The 19,408-nt window shown below is 41.1% G+C and overlaps 3 protein-coding genes across 7 annotated transcripts in view; 1 reads left to right on the top strand and 2 right to left on the bottom strand.

Moving 5' to 3' along the window:
- Positions 1 to 5,045, top strand: part of sptan1 (spectrin alpha, non-erythrocytic 1) — a 35,068-nt gene extending 30,023 nt beyond the window's left edge. For all 5 annotated transcript variants that reach the window (XM_062435053.1, XM_062435056.1, XM_062435055.1 and 2 more), the window contains 8 exons: positions 283 to 395; positions 1,542 to 1,559; positions 3,381 to 3,435; positions 3,527 to 3,723; positions 3,811 to 3,864; positions 3,953 to 4,099; positions 4,361 to 4,508; positions 4,595 to 5,045. In XM_062435053.1, coding sequence (XP_062291037.1) covers positions 283 to 395; positions 1,542 to 1,559; positions 3,381 to 3,435; positions 3,527 to 3,723; positions 3,811 to 3,864; positions 3,953 to 4,099; positions 4,361 to 4,508; positions 4,595 to 4,720 — 858 coding nt within the window. In that variant the 3' untranslated portion in view covers positions 4,721 to 5,045. The remainder of the gene's footprint in view (positions 1 to 282; positions 396 to 1,541; positions 1,560 to 3,380; positions 3,436 to 3,526; positions 3,724 to 3,810; positions 3,865 to 3,952; positions 4,100 to 4,360; positions 4,509 to 4,594) is intronic.
- Positions 5,046 to 5,054: 9 nt separating this feature from the next.
- dync2i2 (dynein 2 intermediate chain 2) lies at positions 5,055 to 10,791 on the bottom strand. The gene is made up of 9 exons (XM_062435057.1): positions 10,537 to 10,791; positions 9,476 to 9,736; positions 9,278 to 9,387; positions 9,025 to 9,182; positions 8,009 to 8,118; positions 7,261 to 7,431; positions 5,858 to 6,090; positions 5,608 to 5,765; positions 5,055 to 5,385 (listed from the first exon to the last, which is right to left on the bottom strand). The coding sequence occupies exons 1-9, from the start codon at positions 10,612 to 10,614 to the stop codon at positions 5,147 to 5,149; spliced, it is 1,518 nt and encodes a 505-aa protein (XP_062291041.1). The 5' UTR covers positions 10,615 to 10,791; the 3' UTR covers positions 5,055 to 5,146.
- A 1,206-nt stretch (positions 10,792 to 11,997) lies between these two features.
- Positions 11,998 to 18,919, bottom strand: LOC133995610 (protein SET-like). The gene is made up of 8 exons (XM_062435079.1): positions 18,699 to 18,919; positions 17,035 to 17,092; positions 16,779 to 16,921; positions 16,507 to 16,610; positions 16,304 to 16,417; positions 16,047 to 16,217; positions 14,974 to 15,108; positions 11,998 to 14,836 (listed from the first exon to the last, which is right to left on the bottom strand). The coding sequence occupies exons 1-8, from the start codon at positions 18,766 to 18,768 to the stop codon at positions 14,816 to 14,818; spliced, it is 816 nt and encodes a 271-aa protein (XP_062291063.1). The 5' UTR covers positions 18,769 to 18,919; the 3' UTR covers positions 11,998 to 14,815.
- Positions 18,920 to 19,408: the final 489 nt, after the last annotated feature.

Raw genomic sequence — 19,408 nt, 5'->3', positions numbered from 1 at the left:
TTCAAGATTGCACATACATGTTTTTCACAGTGTGATAGTAGCTACATCCTTCTACCTTGAGCCAACATACATTTTAACATTAAACTAGTTGCAGGTTATTACTGTAGACTCATTACCAGGATTAATACAGCTATGCAATTAAAGATGAAAATAAGAATGATTTCTATTTGTTTTTATCTGTTTTAGGTTCTTCCTTTCTCCTCATTGTTTAATTAGTTGATTTTAATTGGTAGATGTTTGTCATGGTCATGACCTGACGTCTGCTTTTGTGTCTGTGTGCAGGAGCGAGAGCTGGAGCTACAGAAGGAGCAGAGGAGGCAGGAGGAGAACGACAAGCTGCGTCAGGAGTTTGCGCAACACGCCAACGCTTTCCACCAATGGCTGCAGGAGACCAGGTAGAGGAGAGCGTTCCCTTCTAAAGCTGTATGTGTGTGTGTGATGTCTGGCTCTGGTCACACCAGCATTTCACAGTAAATCCAATTCATTCTAATCCAATCAGAGGATTTACTACAATTTGCACACCTTTTTTTGTGTGTGTGTGTGTGAAGTTAAACCTCTGTGGAGTTTAACAGCCAAATGTGCAACTTGTCTTGACAGGAGAGTCAGAGAGTCCAAAAAAAGGTGGAATCTATTAATAATAATGATAAGAATAACTTTGTATAGCACTTTTCATACAATAAATGCTGCTCAAAGTGCTTTAGAGAAAAGAAATGACATACATGAAGTGCTTCACATTAAAAGGAGCATGAAAAAATGTTTAAAAAAGAAAGAGGGAAGAAATAGAAACTTTAATGTAATATAAGATGGAAAATAGAAAAAGCAATAATTCTAAAATAGTAAAAATAGTAGTTAAGAATAGAATAACCTCCTATCATAGTAAAAAGCCATAAAAGAGGGTTAGGGTAGAGTCCCGACCCATACTGAATTTTTGGAGCCAATACTGATATTAGGGAGCACAAAAAAATGTGATATTGATATATCGGCCGATAATCTTATATATACATAAGCACGCTTTGTTGGTTATCAAACACTTTTGAACAGGATTAAATATATATAAAAAGTTATGAGTTATGATACACGAGTACAGATACAAACTGTCAGTGTAAAATGTAATATATCAGTGAGTTCTATTTTTCTCTTCAGTAACTTTTTATTGAACTACATGCTGTACAGTAGTGACAGGCTCACTAACTGTTGTACACTGAAGTAAATGAACAGTAATGCAGTTACAGTCAGTTGATGACTGAATGATTTTAAAATGCACAGAGTGACAGTGACTTCCTGGTGTGACCTCAGCATCAGCTCAGCACAGAGCATGCTCAGTGTTTGCTCACAGTAGAACACAGCTTGTTCAACACCACAGTTTCAGCTAGTTGTTGTGTTGTTGTTGTTTGCAGTGAGCAATGTATCGTTGCCTCATGTTGTTAACTTGTTGTTTTCTCTCTCCCCTCTCTACTCTCTCCTCTGTCTCTCTCTCCTCTGTCTCTCTCTCATGTCGACTGCTTCCTCGCTGGTGCTTTGGGATTACTCTGCTAAAACAGGACATATCTGCTGGACGGGTGAATATCACTTTTTTTCTTTACTTTGTCTGACTGTTTGATCCAATGTGTGTGTGTGCTTGTGAGAAGTGTTGTAGGATGTGATGATGAAAACAGATGTGTGATCTCACAGGTGGGTGTATTTTTTTTAAATGATAAAGCCTTATAGGACTGTTATTCTCCCTTTTATGTAGAGAATTTTTGTTTCCCCCTCCATTATCTTGTCTGCTGTTTAATCTCTGGTCCTCCCCCCCTCCTCCCCACCCTCTCTTTGAATAGCATAGCCTATCGACGGGTTATCTGTGTCTATCAGTACCAAGTTGCAGATGATCTGTCTGGAAGGTCAACCTCTTTCAAGCCTCGCTCTGGTTTCTTTTTGCTTCTTTTGACCCACGCAGTGCCCTCAAGGCTGTGTGTGAGCTCATGCACCCTAGTCTAAAAACCACCATGCAGGGCTCTGGCGTGCTCAGTACCCTCCTGCTGTACTAACCTTCCACTCAGTCCTCCAACACCACCCACCCCCACACCCCCACGCACCAGGCTGCAGTCAGCCATGCTTCCAGCCCGTGGACCGGGTACATGTCACTTTGTTAATGGGGTTTACTGCAGGGATGGAAACTGTCATTTATCAGCTTCTCTTGTTGCAGCTTTTTAAAGCAACCCCACAAAGACCTGATGGAACTTTGGGCTCTCTGTGGTGACTCTCCTGCATGTGTGCAGTGACTTAAGGATCTTCTGACTCTCACATACATGACCTCCTGATGCTCTGCTGCAGTTTCCAGTCCTGTGTGCAGCAGCCCTAACCTTGCATGGTTTGGGTTAGCAGTAGATTTATGGCATGAATGCAGTACAGACAGCATCACTGTCAAATGAGCATAGTTTAGTGACTGCAGCCACATGCCAAATGATACACCCAACAACCAGTTCATTTCACACTTCTAAACACTTTACTAGAGCTGCCGCAGGAGGGATTTTTCCCCCCTTACCACACAAATTAGTGAAGCCATTCAAAACGTCATGGTTACAGACAAGCTGACACTGGATTTTTGGCACCAATGCAGATGCCGATCAGGGAGTAAAAACATTCAGATACCAATATATTGGTTGATAATCTATACAGAATATATACATAAACACTTTTTTTCAATGATTGTTGACACAGGGTATCTGCACATTTTTAATAAGGAATTTAATGACTTTTAAGAACTTTTTAAAAATGAATACCATTACTAAGACATACTGTAATAATGCAAGAGCAGGATGTTACTGTTGTAGTGGGTTGAAATGGAGCTCATTTTGAAGTTATTTATAAAGGACTGCTTAGTTCCAACTGCTGATTATTTTTACTTTAATAAGTTGATTGGTTGGTTGGTTATGTAAAATGATCTGAAAATAATAATAAATAACAAACTGAACAAATATAATTACACATAAATCAAATTTAACCCCTAACTAAACTCCTACAAGTCCACACATTTTAGAGCTTAAATATCCAAAACTAAACTTAAGGCTTTTTAAGGATCCACAGGAACCCTGTCAAATCTGGTTATCAAACATTTATGACAAAGATATGTAATGAACAATAAACATAAACTTTATGTGGTGATCAGCTTGACTGTGCAGTTGCCGTGACGTGATTGGGTTACTTTGGTAACGGCAGCAGCCCTACACTATTCAGAAGCTAACCGTAGTTAATACAGGTGTTTCTGGAAACACTGGTTGTTGTAGAGAATTTAAGTATTCCTAATATCAGTGTGAGTGAAAGAGAGAGTGTGTGTGTGTGTGTGGTAGTTTTCCAGACTGTGCTGCTTCCTTTCTAACAGCAGTTTCTGTTGGCGTCAGGTCGTGTATGGTAGAAGAGTCGGGAACACTGGAGTCTCAGCTGGAGGCCACTAAGGTAAATATGACTATCACTGCTGTAAGAGGTGAGTGTTTAATACAAATGTAGCACAAGCTAATCAAAAGTGTGTGTGTGTGTGTGTATGTAGCGTAAGCACCAGGAGATCCGGGCCATGCGCAGCCAGCTGAAGAAGATTGAAGACTTGGGAGCAGCTATGGAAGAAGCACTGATCTTAGATAATAAATACACAGAGCACAGCACAGTGGGGCTGGCTCAACAGTGGGACCAACTGGATCAGCTGGGAATGAGGATGCAACACAACTTGGAGCAACAGATACAGGCCAGGTACACACCAACACACTGAGAGGTACTTCATGTTGATAGTTGGTGTGAACATGTTTGATCTCATGTTTGTGGCTCTTCTCCTCTCAGGAACACCACTGGAGTGACAGAAGAGGCTCTGAAGGAGTTCAGTATGATGTTCAAGTAAGTGATTTCTCACCCGACTTCAACTGCAGCTGTTTTGTGTGTCCCGTCACGTCCTCATCATATATACCCGTTTATTTATTTACAGGCACTTCGACAAGGAGAAGTCAGGTCGTCTCAACCACCAGGAGTTCAAGTCATGTCTGCGCTCGCTGGGCTACGACCTGCCCATGGTGGAAGAAGGAGAACCAGATCCTGAGTTTGAGTCCATACTCGACACTGTGGATCCCAACAGGTTTGTCACGTGATTTAAATGACATGTGTTAAAGTAACCAGATTATGCAGTTGTTCAGCACTTGAATACATTACAAAGCTGGTAACTTGTATAAGATAGCAGGAGAACCCCAGCTGGTGAAATCAGGTTTTTTACATTTAAGACGTCACTTGACTGCAGCCTGGTTACTTGAGTGCATGTTAACACACATTTGAAGAGCTGTATTTGCATCTACATCCATGCGTCTTGTTATTGGCGACTAACTGTGAGGACTCTTTGCAGGGATGGAAACGTGTCGTTGCAGGAATACATGGCGTTCATGATCAGCCGCGAGACAGAGAACGTCAAGTCCAGTGAGGAGATAGAGAGCGCCTTCAGAGCTCTCAGCACCGAGAACAAACCCTACGTCACTAAAGAAGAACTCTATCAGGTGCCAAGTATTCTCCTCTCACTGTCTGCTGTGTGTGTCAGTGTGAAGTCTGTATGCAGGTCTAACTGTTCTCTTCTTCCTTTCAGAACTTGACCAAGGAACAGGCAGACTACTGCCTGTCACACATGAAGCCCTTCCTCGACAGCAAGGGCCGCGAACTGCCGACAGCTTTCGACTTTGTTGAATTCACCCGCTCGCTTTTCGTCAACTGATCCCTTGCCCACCAGTGACCAATCGGGATGCGTTTTTTTCCCACACACACACTCTTTAACACGAACACATGGCTGAAACTGCATGACTGTGGCACTAGGAATACTCACTAATAACAACTATCCGTAATATCTATTTATCTCGCTCTACCCTTAACTCTTTGTGCTTCTCATGATAGCATAGTGGATCTGTCTGCATTTGAATGTGATTGTTTTAGCTGTTTTAGCTTGTGCTTTCAACCAATTAAAGAACCTTATAGTAACAATAATGTTGGAACACCTTAACAACTGCAGTGTGCTTTAATAAACGCTACTGGTTAGAACTGGAAACAAATACTTGTACTTGTTTTTATTTCACAATTATAAAACAATCCGTAAGATTTATCTATTTACAAAATAGTCCACTGGTACAGTCCATGTTAATGTTCCTCATTCTGCCACCTGATTGGCTATCTGTTCCAGCTGGCTGCTCTCTCTGGGGCTCTGCTCCGTCAAATCGGCACTCAGCTGCCAAACGCCGACCGTCCCGTCTGTTCTCCCCACTGCCAGCAGGTGAGGGTTCTGACAGTTGAAGGACAAACATGTTGCAGCCTGGCCGGCCCCTCCCTGGTCGATGGTGGCTGCGGGCCTCAGGGACCTGCGGCCCAGGTCGAATATCTGCACCTCTCCTGGGAGACAGAGAAACACATCTGTCTGAGACCCACGAGTGCTGCTCCATTTACATGAGATACGCTGATACCTGCATATCCTGACCCGTCTACCAAAATCAAGACTGCTCCAAGCACAAAGACTTACAGTACAAAAGCACTAATATCATCTTAGCTTTAAAGTGGTTCTGGGAAACAGGGCCCAGGTCTACCTCCAGTATTTCAGCGGTTTTAATGCTGTACCTTGTCCAGTGGCTGCAGCAAACAGCAGTGGTCTGGTAGGAGACCACTGCACCTGGAAGATGTAAGAGTCTGAGACCCTGACAGAGAGCAGCGGGTTGGCCTGCAGCAGAGAGTGGAGGTGGACCAGGCCGTCTGTCCCCGCACTCACAAACAGGTTCCTGTAAACATGTAAACAGGGACAACATCAGTGCTGAGTCAGCACACCACACACAGCTGTCATCACATCTGTATTGATCACATTGTGTGAGACCTGTGGAAAGGTGAGCAGTGTATGGAGTGGACGGGGCCGCTGCGAGGTCTGAAGGAGAAAACGGCCGGAGCTCTGAGCGTCACGCTCTGACCTTCAGAGGACACTGCGGCGGGCGTCTGGGAGGAGAAGGAGCATCGGAGCAGCAGGCCGCCCTCAGAGCCCACCAGGAAGGTGTCAGAGTCCCAGGGAGACAGAGCCAGGGAGGTGACGCCCACTGTGCTGCTGCCTCGAGCCTATGAGCAACACAAACATACAAATGTCACTCTTTACCTACGGTTAACACAGAGGAGCAGCTTAGGAAACATTCAAAGATTATAGAAAATAAATGTACTTGTGTGGGGGGTTACATACTTAATACTTTTTATCCCTTAACTAGAGCCGCTACAGTCAGTGTGAGCAGAATGAGCCTCTATCCAGCTGAATGCACAAGTAGCACCGTAGCTATAATAAAGACAATGATATATCACACACCATCAATGTCCACAACAGTGCTGCAATTAATGTTTATTTACATTATTGATTCATTTGTAGATTATTGGCTTGATTAATCAATTAGCTTTTTGGTCCAGAAAATGGTAAAATATGTTGATCGCTGTTTCCTTAAGTCCAAGATGCAACCTCAAATGTTTCATCCACAACCCAAAAACACTCACTCTGTTATAGAGGACTAAAGACCCCAAAAAAATGACATTTAAGAAGCTGGAATCAGAGAATTTAGTCTTTTTTTCTTTTCTTAAAAATTCCATTAGTTATCAAAATAGTTGGCCATTCATTTTATGTGGATGAGTTAATTATTGCAGCTCTACTTTATAATATTACATGATTATTCACTGTGTAGATATCTGAGTCTGTATGTAAGGACAGGCTAACATCCATCCAGTGTGTTACTGTCTCTGATATGAATGCTGCTTCATTTACTGCTGCAGCTTTTCAATTCAATTGTGTTCAAATCACAACAAAAGTCACCTCAAGGCACTTTACACATAGAGCAGGTCTAGACTGTACTCTGTAATTTAATTTAAAGAGACCCAACATTCCCACATGAGCAGCACATGGTGACAGCGGCAAGGAAAACAGAAAGAAACCTCGAGTAGAACTGGACTCTAGGTGGGCAGACTAGGCATGTTGGGTTGAGAGAGGGAGGAGGAGAGAGATGCAAATACATAAATAGTTCCTGCATTTATAAATGATTTCCCTTCAAAACCTCTAAACTTAGTGTAGCAGTGAGTGATCCTGATCTCTCCATGCAGACTACTGTAGATATGATCAGCTTTCATTTTTAATGAGAAACACTGTACTTTGAGTCTCTCATCTTTCCACCTCACTGACCTCCTCTCAGATTCTTCTACGCTGACTGAGGATGAATTCACAGTGTTTCAGTGTTTAGTCATCTTGATCCTCACCTTGAAGCTGCTGCTGCTGCTGTGTGGAAGCTGCTGTCTCAGCAAAGCGTAGGCTGCATTCAGGACAAACCCACCCTGGTCCAAGTCCACCATCCACAGCAGCACTCTTCCCCCTGAGCTAGCACTCAGCACCCCAAACTCTCCTCTCTTCTGCAGGGGCACCCAGGCAACCTACACACACACACACACAGAGAGAAGACATGGTGTGTGAGTGAGTAATCAAAGAGCATTAATTAATGAATCTGTTGATTATTTTCTTAATTAATTGATACGTTTTTTGGTCAATCAGAACTGTCCAAACTATTCCATAAGGGTTCATGTGGCTGCAGGTTTTCATTCCAACCAATCAGGAGCACACCAGACTTGACTCATTTAATCAGCTGATCTCAGTCTTCAGACAGCTGATTGTGGTGCTCCTGATTGTTTAGGACAAAAACCTGCAGGCAAATGGCCATTCATGGAATGGTTTGGACATGCCTGGAGGGAAAATGATGACATCTTCAAATGTCTTGCTTTGTCCACAACACAAAGATATTCAGTTTACTGTCAGAGAGAACTGAAGTAACAAGAAATCATTCGCATTTAAGAAGCTGGACATTTTCTTCTTATGAAAAAAGAATCAAAAAGATGAATCAGTTACAAAATAATTGGCAATCAATTTCAGTGTTCAGAGTGTCAGTGTTGGACCATGCTGATTGGATAGTAGAGCGTCAGCTGACAGTGGGACTGGCAGACTGTGTGCACTCACCTGATAAACAGGCTCTCTGTGGCTGTCTGCTGACAACCCAGTCTGAGCCAGCACTGGGTCCTGAGTCCGACTGGTGTCCCAGAGCACCACCTCTCCACTGTACAGACCCCCTGCAGCCCCACACACACACACACACACACACACTTTAAAATTGTCACTATTCTGCTAATGTGGTGATAAAGTATGACAGATATCTTCTATGATGATGACTCAGACAAACATTAAAATGAATAAATAAACAGTCCATATTGTAAATGACTGTCAGTTTTAATGGAGTAGATATAAAATGAGTATGTGTATTTTCAGTTATATGGCCAAGGTTAAAAGTGTGTAATTATTTTTCTTTAGTATATGTTGTGTTGACTGCTTATATTATAAACCAAGGTACAGTACATGAAGGTAAATATGATTGATAGCATTCTGTTGATAGCATTCTGATTGAGATTGTTAAAGGTTCAAATGTTTAGTTAGTTTAAGTAAATTCAGTTAATTACTTTAATGTCATTTCAATATGGTATTGAAATTAGAGTCCAACAGATATATTGCTCCACTGATATTATCGGCCAATCACAGATATTTCGGTATCAGCATATATGTTGTCCAATATGTGTGGATATAAATTAAATAGGCGGCATTTTATATATATTTGATTCTTTTTCTTAATTCAAGTTTGATATATGTATTTTTGTTATTTTTATTTATTTATAGTTATTGATAATTATTAAAGTCACTTAATACAGTGAGGTTTATTCCCAAACTGTAAAATATATCTCCATTATATATCTTTATCATAAGTTATAACCACATTTGATAGATCATTGCAACAAATATATATTCTATCAGCCGATATATCGATATCAGAATTGTTTTACTCCCTAATATCGGTATCCACATTGGCCCCAATCAGGCCCTAATTGAAATACAGGTGATAATAAAAATCCATTCCCACTGTATGCACCATTTATAATATACATAAATCAGTGTAAATATGAGCTGTTCTGAGCTCTGTACTGTACCTGCGATGAGGGCGGGCTGCTCTGGGTGACAGCACAGAGCGGTGACTGCAGTGTGAACATCTAGAACCAGATCAGCCTGTTTGGGGTTCAGGCCTCTGCGGTCCAGGTTCCACGTGCACACATAGGACTTCTCGGTGCTCCAGTCGCCGTCGTCTATGCTGTCGAGAAAAAACACATCATTTTTTTTCTCTTGTGAACGACAGGAAAGCTACTTAAACTGCTTCCGCCCAGGTTAGGTGAGACAGAAACATACCGACCGTAAGCACAGGCTATAACTGAACCTGTACAGCTCCAGGACACGCTGGTTACATGAAGACCTCTCTCCTGTGCGCTGGGATGTTGAAGACGATGAAGGCATGAAACCTGCACACATTAAACAGAGCAGTCTAATGTAAAACTGTCAATGTAATTATATAATGAGACAGATGTTTCATTTGTTGGTCCTGCTTACCGGCTGACTGTGATCCTCCCAGTTCACCTGGAACCAGTCGAAGGCGTGACTCCTGGCGTTTCTGACCAACTCTCTGATGACGGCGTCCTCCACCCGCTGCAGGAAGTCCTTCAGGCCTGGCGGCTCTGGCTGGTCAAGGTGTTGTTGGAGCAGCTGCTCTGTGGCCTGGTCCCGTGGCTCCGTCTGAGTGCAGCTGACGGTGGTGGACACAGTCTGGACCTCTGCCTCAGTGATGTTGATGGCCCTGGTCTGACAGCCTCTCTGACAGGCATATATGTTGTTAATGAAGTATTAAGTAGCAAGTTTCAGGTTGTTCTCTTGTTTTTCTTACTGTAATCATTCCTCCTGTTCATACTGACCATTAGAACATCTCTTCATCGTGTACTTACAATGGAAGTGATGGAGGACTAAATCCACAGTCCTCTTCTGTGTAAACATGTATTTAAAAGTTGATCTGAAGCTAATATGAAGCTTCAGCCGTCTGAATGAGTCAAATCTTCATCTTCTATGTTTCAACATTACAGTGTTTTTAGTACCAAAGTTCCTCTTGTTGTTACTATACTTCCACCACAGCTCAACAGGGAAACACTAAGAGGGAATTTGATGCTAAAAAGACTGTAAATGTGTCAGATATCACTTGATATGACTAACTCACACTGATGAAGCTCAATAGAAGCTGATCATCTACTTTTAAATGACTGTGTGGACACACTGTGGATTTAGTCCTCCATCACTTCCATTGAAAGCACATTTGAAGGAGATCTGTTAATAGAACCTAAAAGTTGCTTTATGACATGCTTGAAAAAACGTGAATCTGTCCTTTAATATATCCACGATACAGTAAAGTTAACTTTGGTTTCTGAGCGTTTCTCCTGTGGTTTGTGACATTTCCGAGTAACACCTGAACGTAACAGCGTGTAAAAGCCAGTATTAGCTTCTGTTAGCTGGCTAACAAACGTCACCGTAGACCAACGTTGTTTCTGAACTGTATGAAATATTCAGTAACTACAGGCAACAAGTACACTGTCAGTCATGTTAACAGAGCAGGTTACTTTACATACCGACTCCTGCGCTGACTGTCGAGACTTCCTCCACAGTGAGCAGACACTCACTGAGTCCAGCGCCTCATCAGTAAACATGCTTATAAGTCTGCTTTACTCAGCTAACATGAGAATGACCATTTACTAGCTAAACTAACAGAAGCAATGACGCTTGGTATGTTTATGTGCAGTTAGCTGCTTTTCACTACAGGAGCCATTTTCCACAAAGCGAACGTTACCTTGGTAACAGAGAGGATACCCAGAAACAAGAGAGAAATCCCGCATTCACTTCCGCTTCATTCAGGTTTAAAATTATGGCGCTCTAAACAACAGCGTTTTAATGTGAACCTGTTGCAGTACAGTAATAAATAAATAAAATTGTTAAATTAATAGCACAGAAATACCTGTCTCTCCCATGTTTAAGTTGTAGCTAATGATATGTTATCCAGCTGTAAAGGGAATATATTGTAGACGCATGTGTACTTCCTGTAGAGGCCCGTCTGTCTTTTATCAGTGTTCAACTCGCTCAAACAGGAGTTTAAACCGTATTAAATGCTCTATGCTCGCCATATCTCTCGCCTTATTGATTACACATAATTTAAATGGTTAGTAGCATGTTTTTTTCCAGTCAATACTCAGTCACAGAGTATTATTGTGTCCTTTTTTGAAGTCCTTGTCGGCACGTAGAGGAGAAATGTTGGTTAACGTTACTGCTGTGTTAGCTGCTTACATTTGGCGCTTTTCCATTATTATTATTATTATTACATTATCATGTATAAATACAGTTCTAGCACTACTCGGCTCAGCTCGACTCTACTCGGTTTTGGTACCAGGCACGTCGTTTTCCAGTGACGACACTCTGACCAATCAGTTGCCGTCTGTTGACGTCACATTTTAGTTTCGGCTCGGCTCGGCTTGGCTCGCTTGGAACCTCGCCAGAGCAGGTACCAGGTACTATCCCTAATGGAAAAGCAAAAAAAACCGAGTACAGTCGAGCCGAGCCGAGTAGTGCTAGAACTGTATAATGGAAAAGCCCCAATTGTTTTGAATTTTCTCTACTGACTCTGTGGATGTATTGAGATCTTATCACAGCCATGACTGTCTCATACACAAAGGCGGGAAAGGCCTGGTCAGTTTATAATGGTTGCAGCCAAACATTTTTTCTCCTGTTACTTCTTGTGAGAGATGTCTGACATCTGTTGGTGGGAGGACTACACCACAAATGTTTATTTCAAGAAGATTAAAGAGTTTGTTTCATTTATATATATATTTGCTTTTAACAGCTTTCTGGAGTCATTGCCATGTATTGCTGCTATTTGGACCCCAATGACAAGAGCACATACACATATCAACACAGTTGTTTTGCATGTTTAACAATGAAGTGACACTGCACAGGGTCATTTTAACTGGGCCGAACAAATAAAGTACTTGTCAGTTTTATCATGTCTGTAACCTCCGGACTGGCACAGCAGTGGCCAGCATGTACAAAGACAAAATATGGTGCCAATTAGAAAATTCCCAAATGCGATCAAACTACTCCAAACATTATGTATACATTTATTTATTGTAACAAAGCAACTGGTACACTTAATTTAATGTGAACAGGTTTCCAGTGGAACAGGAGATTCTACAGAAATCTTTTTTTTCCCCCCTCCTCTCTCCCATCTCAAAATGTTAAGCCAAGCTCAAAATTAGATTTTTAGGTTGTTTTTATAAAAAAATGTACATTTCAAACTTTGTTGTGGGTGCCTGAAAAACAACATAATGAAAATTTAATTAACAGAAACTCCAGAGTTGGTGTCAACCCCCCCACCCCCATTAAACTGTGTACAATTAACCACTGTCTTACCAAGACACATGTATACCCCAGAGACATTTACAACGGTTGAAAGGAACAAGCTGGTGCTTTCAATCAGTTCCATTACTACAATAAGTCACAAAGGAAAAATGCAACTTCTAATAAGCCTTAGTACCCCCAACCACTGGATATATTATAATATACATTTATATATATATAAAAGTGGCTAAGGATGCTATGATTAAGTTATCACTGCACCATGGCTTATTTTTTATTGAACTCACAACTTCAACAGAAACTGTAACTTCATATCTTACATAGAAATTGCTATTGTACGTATCTTAAATCTACGTAGAATGACGTGCAGAATGCTACAAATTATTTTTTTTCCTCCTTTCTTATTTTTATTTATTTTTTTATTCTTTTGCATGTCTTTGGGAGATGTAGAGAAACAATGACAGGTGGGACTTCCAGAGAGCCACCCACCCCCCACCGCACCCAATGTAGATCTGCTGTGTGCAGTTGGGTGCAAAAGTTTGGGCGCCCCTTGACAAATGACATATTTTGGTGATTTTATTTTATTGAAAAAATGTGGACAGTCTATGTAGAATACGGGGGGAAAACTTCAAACATTTATGCAGTTACTTTTTGTCATAAACTGGTCAAAAGTAGATTCTTTTTTACAATGATTCAGACCTTAATCAGCTTGTTAGCACTTGTCATGAGGAAGTGTCAGCTGGTGCCAGTTTCAAAGCTTTACAAACACTGACTCTTCAAATCTTGTGTGAACACTCAACAGCTTAGTGACACTCTGAAAATGAAAGTTATTGATGCCCACAGTGCAGGAGAAGCTACAAAAAGATAGCAATGTGTTGTCAGCTTGCAGTTTCCACAGTGTTAAAATGTAATGAAGAGATAGCAGACTAAGAGGACTGTAGAGGTCAAGATGAGATCTGGAAGACCACGAAAAATCTCGTAGAGAGAGAACTGCTCGTGTGGCAGACAGTAGAAAATAACTTTACCTACATCCTCGTCATACAATACAAAGTCAGATGTTTGAAATAAATCTACAGGAGATGATCTATCATATTTTGTTGCAGCCAATTGCACAGGTGGAGGGAAGAATGGATTCCACTAAATACCAACAAATTCTGGAAGCAAACATCAAACATCTGAACTTAAAGAGGATGGTAATGATCCTAAACATGCCTCCAAATCCACTACGGCCTAAGAAATACAAGCTGAGGATTTTGGAATGCCCCTCACAGTCCTCTGACTTGAACCATTAGAAAAGAATGGGAGAAAATCCCAAAATACAAGAACTGAAAGGCTTTAAGCTACAAAAGCATTTACAAGCTGTGATATGTGCCAGAGGGAGAGTTAGTAAGTACTGACTATACAAGATGCCCAAACTTTTGCACATGCCACAATGTTTTTAGGGTTCAAACCCCCAAAAGAGGTAGAACCCTTCTGTGTTTGTCCCTGTTTATTGTTAGTATTAGTAGTAGTAGTAACAGTAGCAGTAGCAGTAGTAATAGTAGTAGTCTTCTGTCATGGCTCAAATGACTGAGCTGGAATGAGATAAAACTATGAGACTTGGCTCAAAAACTGGAAATGAGCTGCGATCCCAATCAGCCAGATGGTGGCGCTGTGATTAAGGCCCAGAAATTCAATTTTCAAAAAGGCCACACCCCTCACACCCAAGTCTGATTGACTTGAAATTACACACACCTCTTGGACCATAAAGGTCCAACATGATGGACAACAGTCATGTGAAGAGAACGTCTTGGATTTTGACTTCATCAACACCAAATTTGGTATCGTCTTCTAGAGTCTTGGGGGACTGAGATTCACATTCACACTGGAGGTGACTATTAACCAAAATGTGAAGTTTCATATTGATTGGTGGAAGTGGGCGTGGCCTGTCACATATTTGCTCATGATTCAAAACACCTTGGAGCAATCCTGATTAAACTCACTGGAGATGTGCTGCACCATCTCCTCAACATACACACTGAGTTTTGTTCATATCTGATGAAAGAGGGATGAGGGATGAATGGTGGAACTTTGACTGCACCATTGTTAAAAATGCAGAAGGCTTTATGATTGAGGCTTTATTTCTTTTTGTTCAATTTATGACAAAAAGTAACTCTGCAGTATTGTTAGAACATATTTTTTTTATGTTCCATATCTACGTTTACATATTTTCATTAAAAAAAAAAAAGTCACCAAATCACTGGTATTTGTCAAGGGGTGCCCAATCTTGTTGCTGCTGTTTGAAACTGGTCATGTGACATGGCATTATGGACAGGCTGAGGCTGCTGAGGAAGAGGACGGACAGGCTGACGACACACAGGGGAAGAAAAAAAAAAGTTTTTTGTTTTGTGTGGTTGTTTTTTTTTTACAAAATCCCCCTCCCCCAAAACAAACTAAATATTTTGCTCCCGTGGGTTGTAGGATGATCACGAAAGGAAGACCGGGAAAAGATGTTGGCTGAAGCATTTAATCGTCCTCACCGTCATCCTGGAAGAGAAAAACAAAACAACAACAATGTTACACCAAGGAGCTTCTACTGGACAGAATCACTGATGAGTCACTAGTTCAACACTACAGAGAATAACATGAACGCTGCTTTGTGATCTATACTGTCCTGTCCTTACCTCTCCATCTTCTCCGTCACCATCCTCATCTTCATCTTCACCTTCCTCTTCCTCCCCCTCGTCAATGTCTTCCAGACCCTCCTCGTCATCGTCGTCGTCATCGCCATCACCTTCCTCATCCTCCATGTCGGGGACCTGGAAACATTCCCACATTAACCACCCGATCCTGCTTTCTTCAGTGTTCAATTACAGTAATAGGAACTTTTTATTATATTATAGGTCAGTGTTCTCTGGTAGACTAATCGTGTTTCTAAATGACCTCTGATTTAAATGTTTTGTCACGTCTGTGCTGTGTTGTTGATACAAAAACTCACTAAGCACTTTATTAAGAACACCTGTTCAATTTAATGCAACAGTTTTTCCATCAATTCTACTTTTACCAAGCTTATACACTTTCAGGTGTTAACATTGTCAGAAAGGTGGTAATTCTACTTTAGGTTTATTAGTAAGGTTGTAGTAGGTGATGTACTGGAGTTCATTGTTCCTGTCTACCTTTAATGTAACAGCACACAGTGTCAAACAACCCTGCTCTGCCTATTGTTAGCTGCCAGTTCCTAAAGAAGAACCACCACATGATTGGTTAGAAACAGCTTTGTTTCTTTGATGTGGTTGGTCGATTTTACTTTCCAACAATGTCACTTCAACATTATATTGAAGTTCCTTATCGAGGACATTCTCCATAGTTCCAACCTTTTTTCTTTTTTTTTTTAATAAATACATTTTTATTATATATTTTTAACTAAAACATAATTTAAAGTAACAAACAAAATATAACATAGATAAGGAAAATGAAAAGAAAGGGGAAAAAACATAATTCCAATCTAAGATATACTATAATTAGGACACATTAAGTCTATAATCTTGTATATGATGAAGATTGTGAAATGTGGTAGAAACTTCTAGAAAAGCCATTAAGTGACTGAAAATTGATAAGCCATTCAGTTATTATTTTATCAATGTATTTTAAGTTTTGAAATGTATGTTGACATTTGAAAAGGTTACTCTGAACAAGTTTCATGTGTGTCAGAAGTCTGGAGAGCCAGTGGCAGCTCAATATGAAGTGAAGATCCTACCAGGTAGTACTGCAGCGGGTTGGGCCAGATGTCGTCCTTGATCACTTCTCCCAGCTCGTCGGCTCCTGCGTCCGAGTGGTCGGTGAACCAGGTGAAGAAGCTCTCGGGCTCCTCGTGCTGCCTTTTCTTCCCCGCTTTGTTTGGCGTCTGGCCTGTACGCTTTGTCAGGTCCTGAGGAGGAGAAATGTGTGTAAGTATGGTCTCAAACACACACACACAAAAAAAACTGAAACAAGAGGCCAAAGATGCAAACCAACCTTTCCAGCTTTCCATTTGATTTCAGTGGATTTGGAAACAGGGTCTCCACTCTCGTTTACATTAAACTCTTTGGAGAGGGCTTTGTTCTCAAAGTATGGGTTCTCATCAAAATACTGAAAAAGAAGAAGAAGTGTCAGTTTCTAGCAGCATGTGATCATTTAAAAATGTACAAAACACAAAGTGGACTCACAAAAATACTCACAAAATCTATTCTATATCCTGACTTGATGTCCTCAAACTCGGTGACCTCCACCCTCGACAAGTAATGAAGAGCTTCCTCGTCTTCCTCCCCCAGAAGAGCTGAAACTGCACAGCACAGATTGTTAGCTGCTAATCACACAAGTTCTCAACATTTACTATAAAAACAATAAACAATATTACATTTAAAAGAAGTAGATACAATAAGACAATTACTGATGATCATCTGGTGGTTCTTTACATTTAGAATCACAACGACAAAGCTCAGATATTTACCTTGTGGATGGTTGACGAATGTTGTGACCCAGAAGTTGGGGATTTTGGCTATGAGTTCTGATCGCTTCTGAAAGAATGGCTGGCGTAATTTGTTGTACTTCTGCTCTACTTTTAAAATTTCTTCACTCGCCTGTTCATTCAGTCTGGGAGAAGAAGGAGGGATGACAAAAAAAAACAAAAAAAAACACCACATTAGTGAGAGAGAACTTTGTTCAGGCACACATCTTCTTAAAAGGTTAAGAAGTTTTTAACTCACCTGTCAATTTCATTCTGTACTTCATCAATGTGTTCAATTGCTTCCTGTTGCTCTTTTTCTGAAAAAAAAAAAAAAGACACTTAGGATCTCAGAATTAAAGCTACACACTCCTGCCAAATATGACTAATATGATGAATATCATTAACAGTCATCTGTTCTCTTGCATCAACTATTAAAGTGTGGCTCACACAGCAAATACACACTGACCACTGTCAGTAACATACATTACAGCAAGCTTCATTCAAACGTGTTAAAGCATATGATGCAGCTGCTGTTTATGTGGATACATTTTTTTTCAATGCATGTGTGATGAATGGAATTGAATGTCTTCTAATATATTTTATAGTCGTAAAAGAAAATAAAGAAAAAAACAGCCTGTAAGTATAAAATTGTGTACATGGTGTGTATTTACTGGCTTCTATTCAAGTTCTATATTATTTTTAACATTGACTGTAATACATGTTTTAATGGTTTATAGTCATATCTCTTGTCCTGCTTTTTGTTAAAATAAACTTAAATGAATCAATCACGTGCAATAATTCCATTTAAAAACGACAAGAGAAAAAATGGTTTTGCTGCAGCTTTCTAAAGCGAGATAAATACACTTCTTTTTGAAAAGAATAGGATCTGATATAAATCACTATGAGATTTTTTCCGCCAGCAAATCAGGGCGAATCAAAATAACCTAAACTTCACATCACTATTTCATGCTTAAACAATTCTTAAAGTGATTCATCACAACAATGTCTAACACGCATTGTGTTGTTTTCAGACGAACTCTATTCCCGGTCATTTCTCCAGAGTGCGCACCGTGTGCTCGATAGCTTATGTACGTGTGTGTGTGTGTGTGTGTGTGTGTGTGTGTGTGTGTGTGTGTGTGTGTGTGTGTGTGTGTGTGGTGGATCCAGGCAGACAGACCCTCTGCCTCCTGCAGTCTAGAGCTTCCTGTTGCTGCTAAAGGCGGCCTGGTTTGAATGAGACGCTGTCCGCTTCACGCTGATAAACTCGGAGCTCCACCGCAGCTTATTCACGCATTATAAAACACACGTTAACATTCGCTATGCTACCAAACAGCGACGCTACAGCTAACCGAGCGAATAAAAGTGCTTGTTTACATTTTATCCAGACACTCACTCGTACATTAAAGCCGAGCTAGCACGCATGGTTATTATTAAAGTTATTGTTATTATCGGAGTTAGCAGTGCTCGGCCTCTCCTGTGGATACGGCCAATGTTGCTCTAATGTCCGCTACTAATGTGGGAAAGGACCGCGTAAGCAGCGGACGCAACCGTGTATGGAGGGGACGCACAGCTGCGCTAGTTTTCATCGATACCACCCCCAAAACAAACGCCCCACATGCGTTTGAAAGAACAACAAGTGCACGTCGCGCTAAATGCGGGCTGTGCAGCACAAAAACCGGCCTCCTTCATGTGAACTAGTGGCTAATGTAAGCTAACGTAGCTAACGTTAAGCGCTCACGTTGGCTAATCGGTTAGCACATGTTAGCATGCTACATCGCTGTGCAGTCCCACTAGGCTAATTTACGCCGTTCAACCATGCACACACGTATCACTTCAACTCAACAGTGCACTGAAAATAACAAAATGACAAAAAAACAAATGAAAATGGCGTTGTGCGGGATAACCGCCATTCCTTCACGTTACCGGAGGTCTCGTCTGCTCCGTCGTGATTTGAATTCTCCTTCCTGCTGACTTTCGCCGATGAAGCCGACATGGTTATCGTTTGGCGTGAGTCTCTGGACCAGATGTGTATCCTAGCTGGTTTCTAACTCTTCTCTGGAGGGTAAAAGTTTCTTCCACCTTACAGAGTGCGTGTTTCTCGGAGCCCACGATGAGGAGGACTGATGTTTCTCTCGGTCGGCGCTCGGTCGGTGAACAGATTTATGGTGCTCTGCTGCCGCCAGCTGGCTGGAGTCATCCATCCCATCCCATCCGCTGCTTTTTATAAAACATACTACTAGTATCATCACCACTACGATGTACTACATAGTTCGACTGACTCACTAAAGAGGGTAATTAAGGTCACTCTCGCCAGAATCCGGGAAATCCCTTACCGCCGGTAAACAAACACTTACTACTGAATACATCCTACACATCCTGACCAGTACAAATGTATAAATCTCATGAAATCTTTCCCTTGAATAATGTTGGTGATTTGACCTTATCCAAAACCTTTCACCCTCCATCATACTTTTTGCATTTTTGAAAGGCAGAGTTCTCTCAGGTTTCATGTTACCTATGATGGAAGGAGTGAAGTAGGCTGTGTGTGTGTGTGGTGATGTGGAGTCCTTGGGTGGAAATCATTTGTGGTTTATCTCTGTGGTTCTCTGGGGAAGCCTGAATTACTTCTCTCA

Source organism: Scomber scombrus, chromosome 15 (genome assembly GCF_963691925.1).
Source record: "Scomber scombrus chromosome 15, fScoSco1.1, whole genome shotgun sequence".
Classification (NCBI taxonomy): domain Eukaryota; kingdom Metazoa; phylum Chordata; class Actinopteri; order Scombriformes; family Scombridae; genus Scomber; species Scomber scombrus.
Note: the sequence above shows the minus strand (reverse complement) of the source record. Positions and strands in the feature narration are given on the sequence as shown.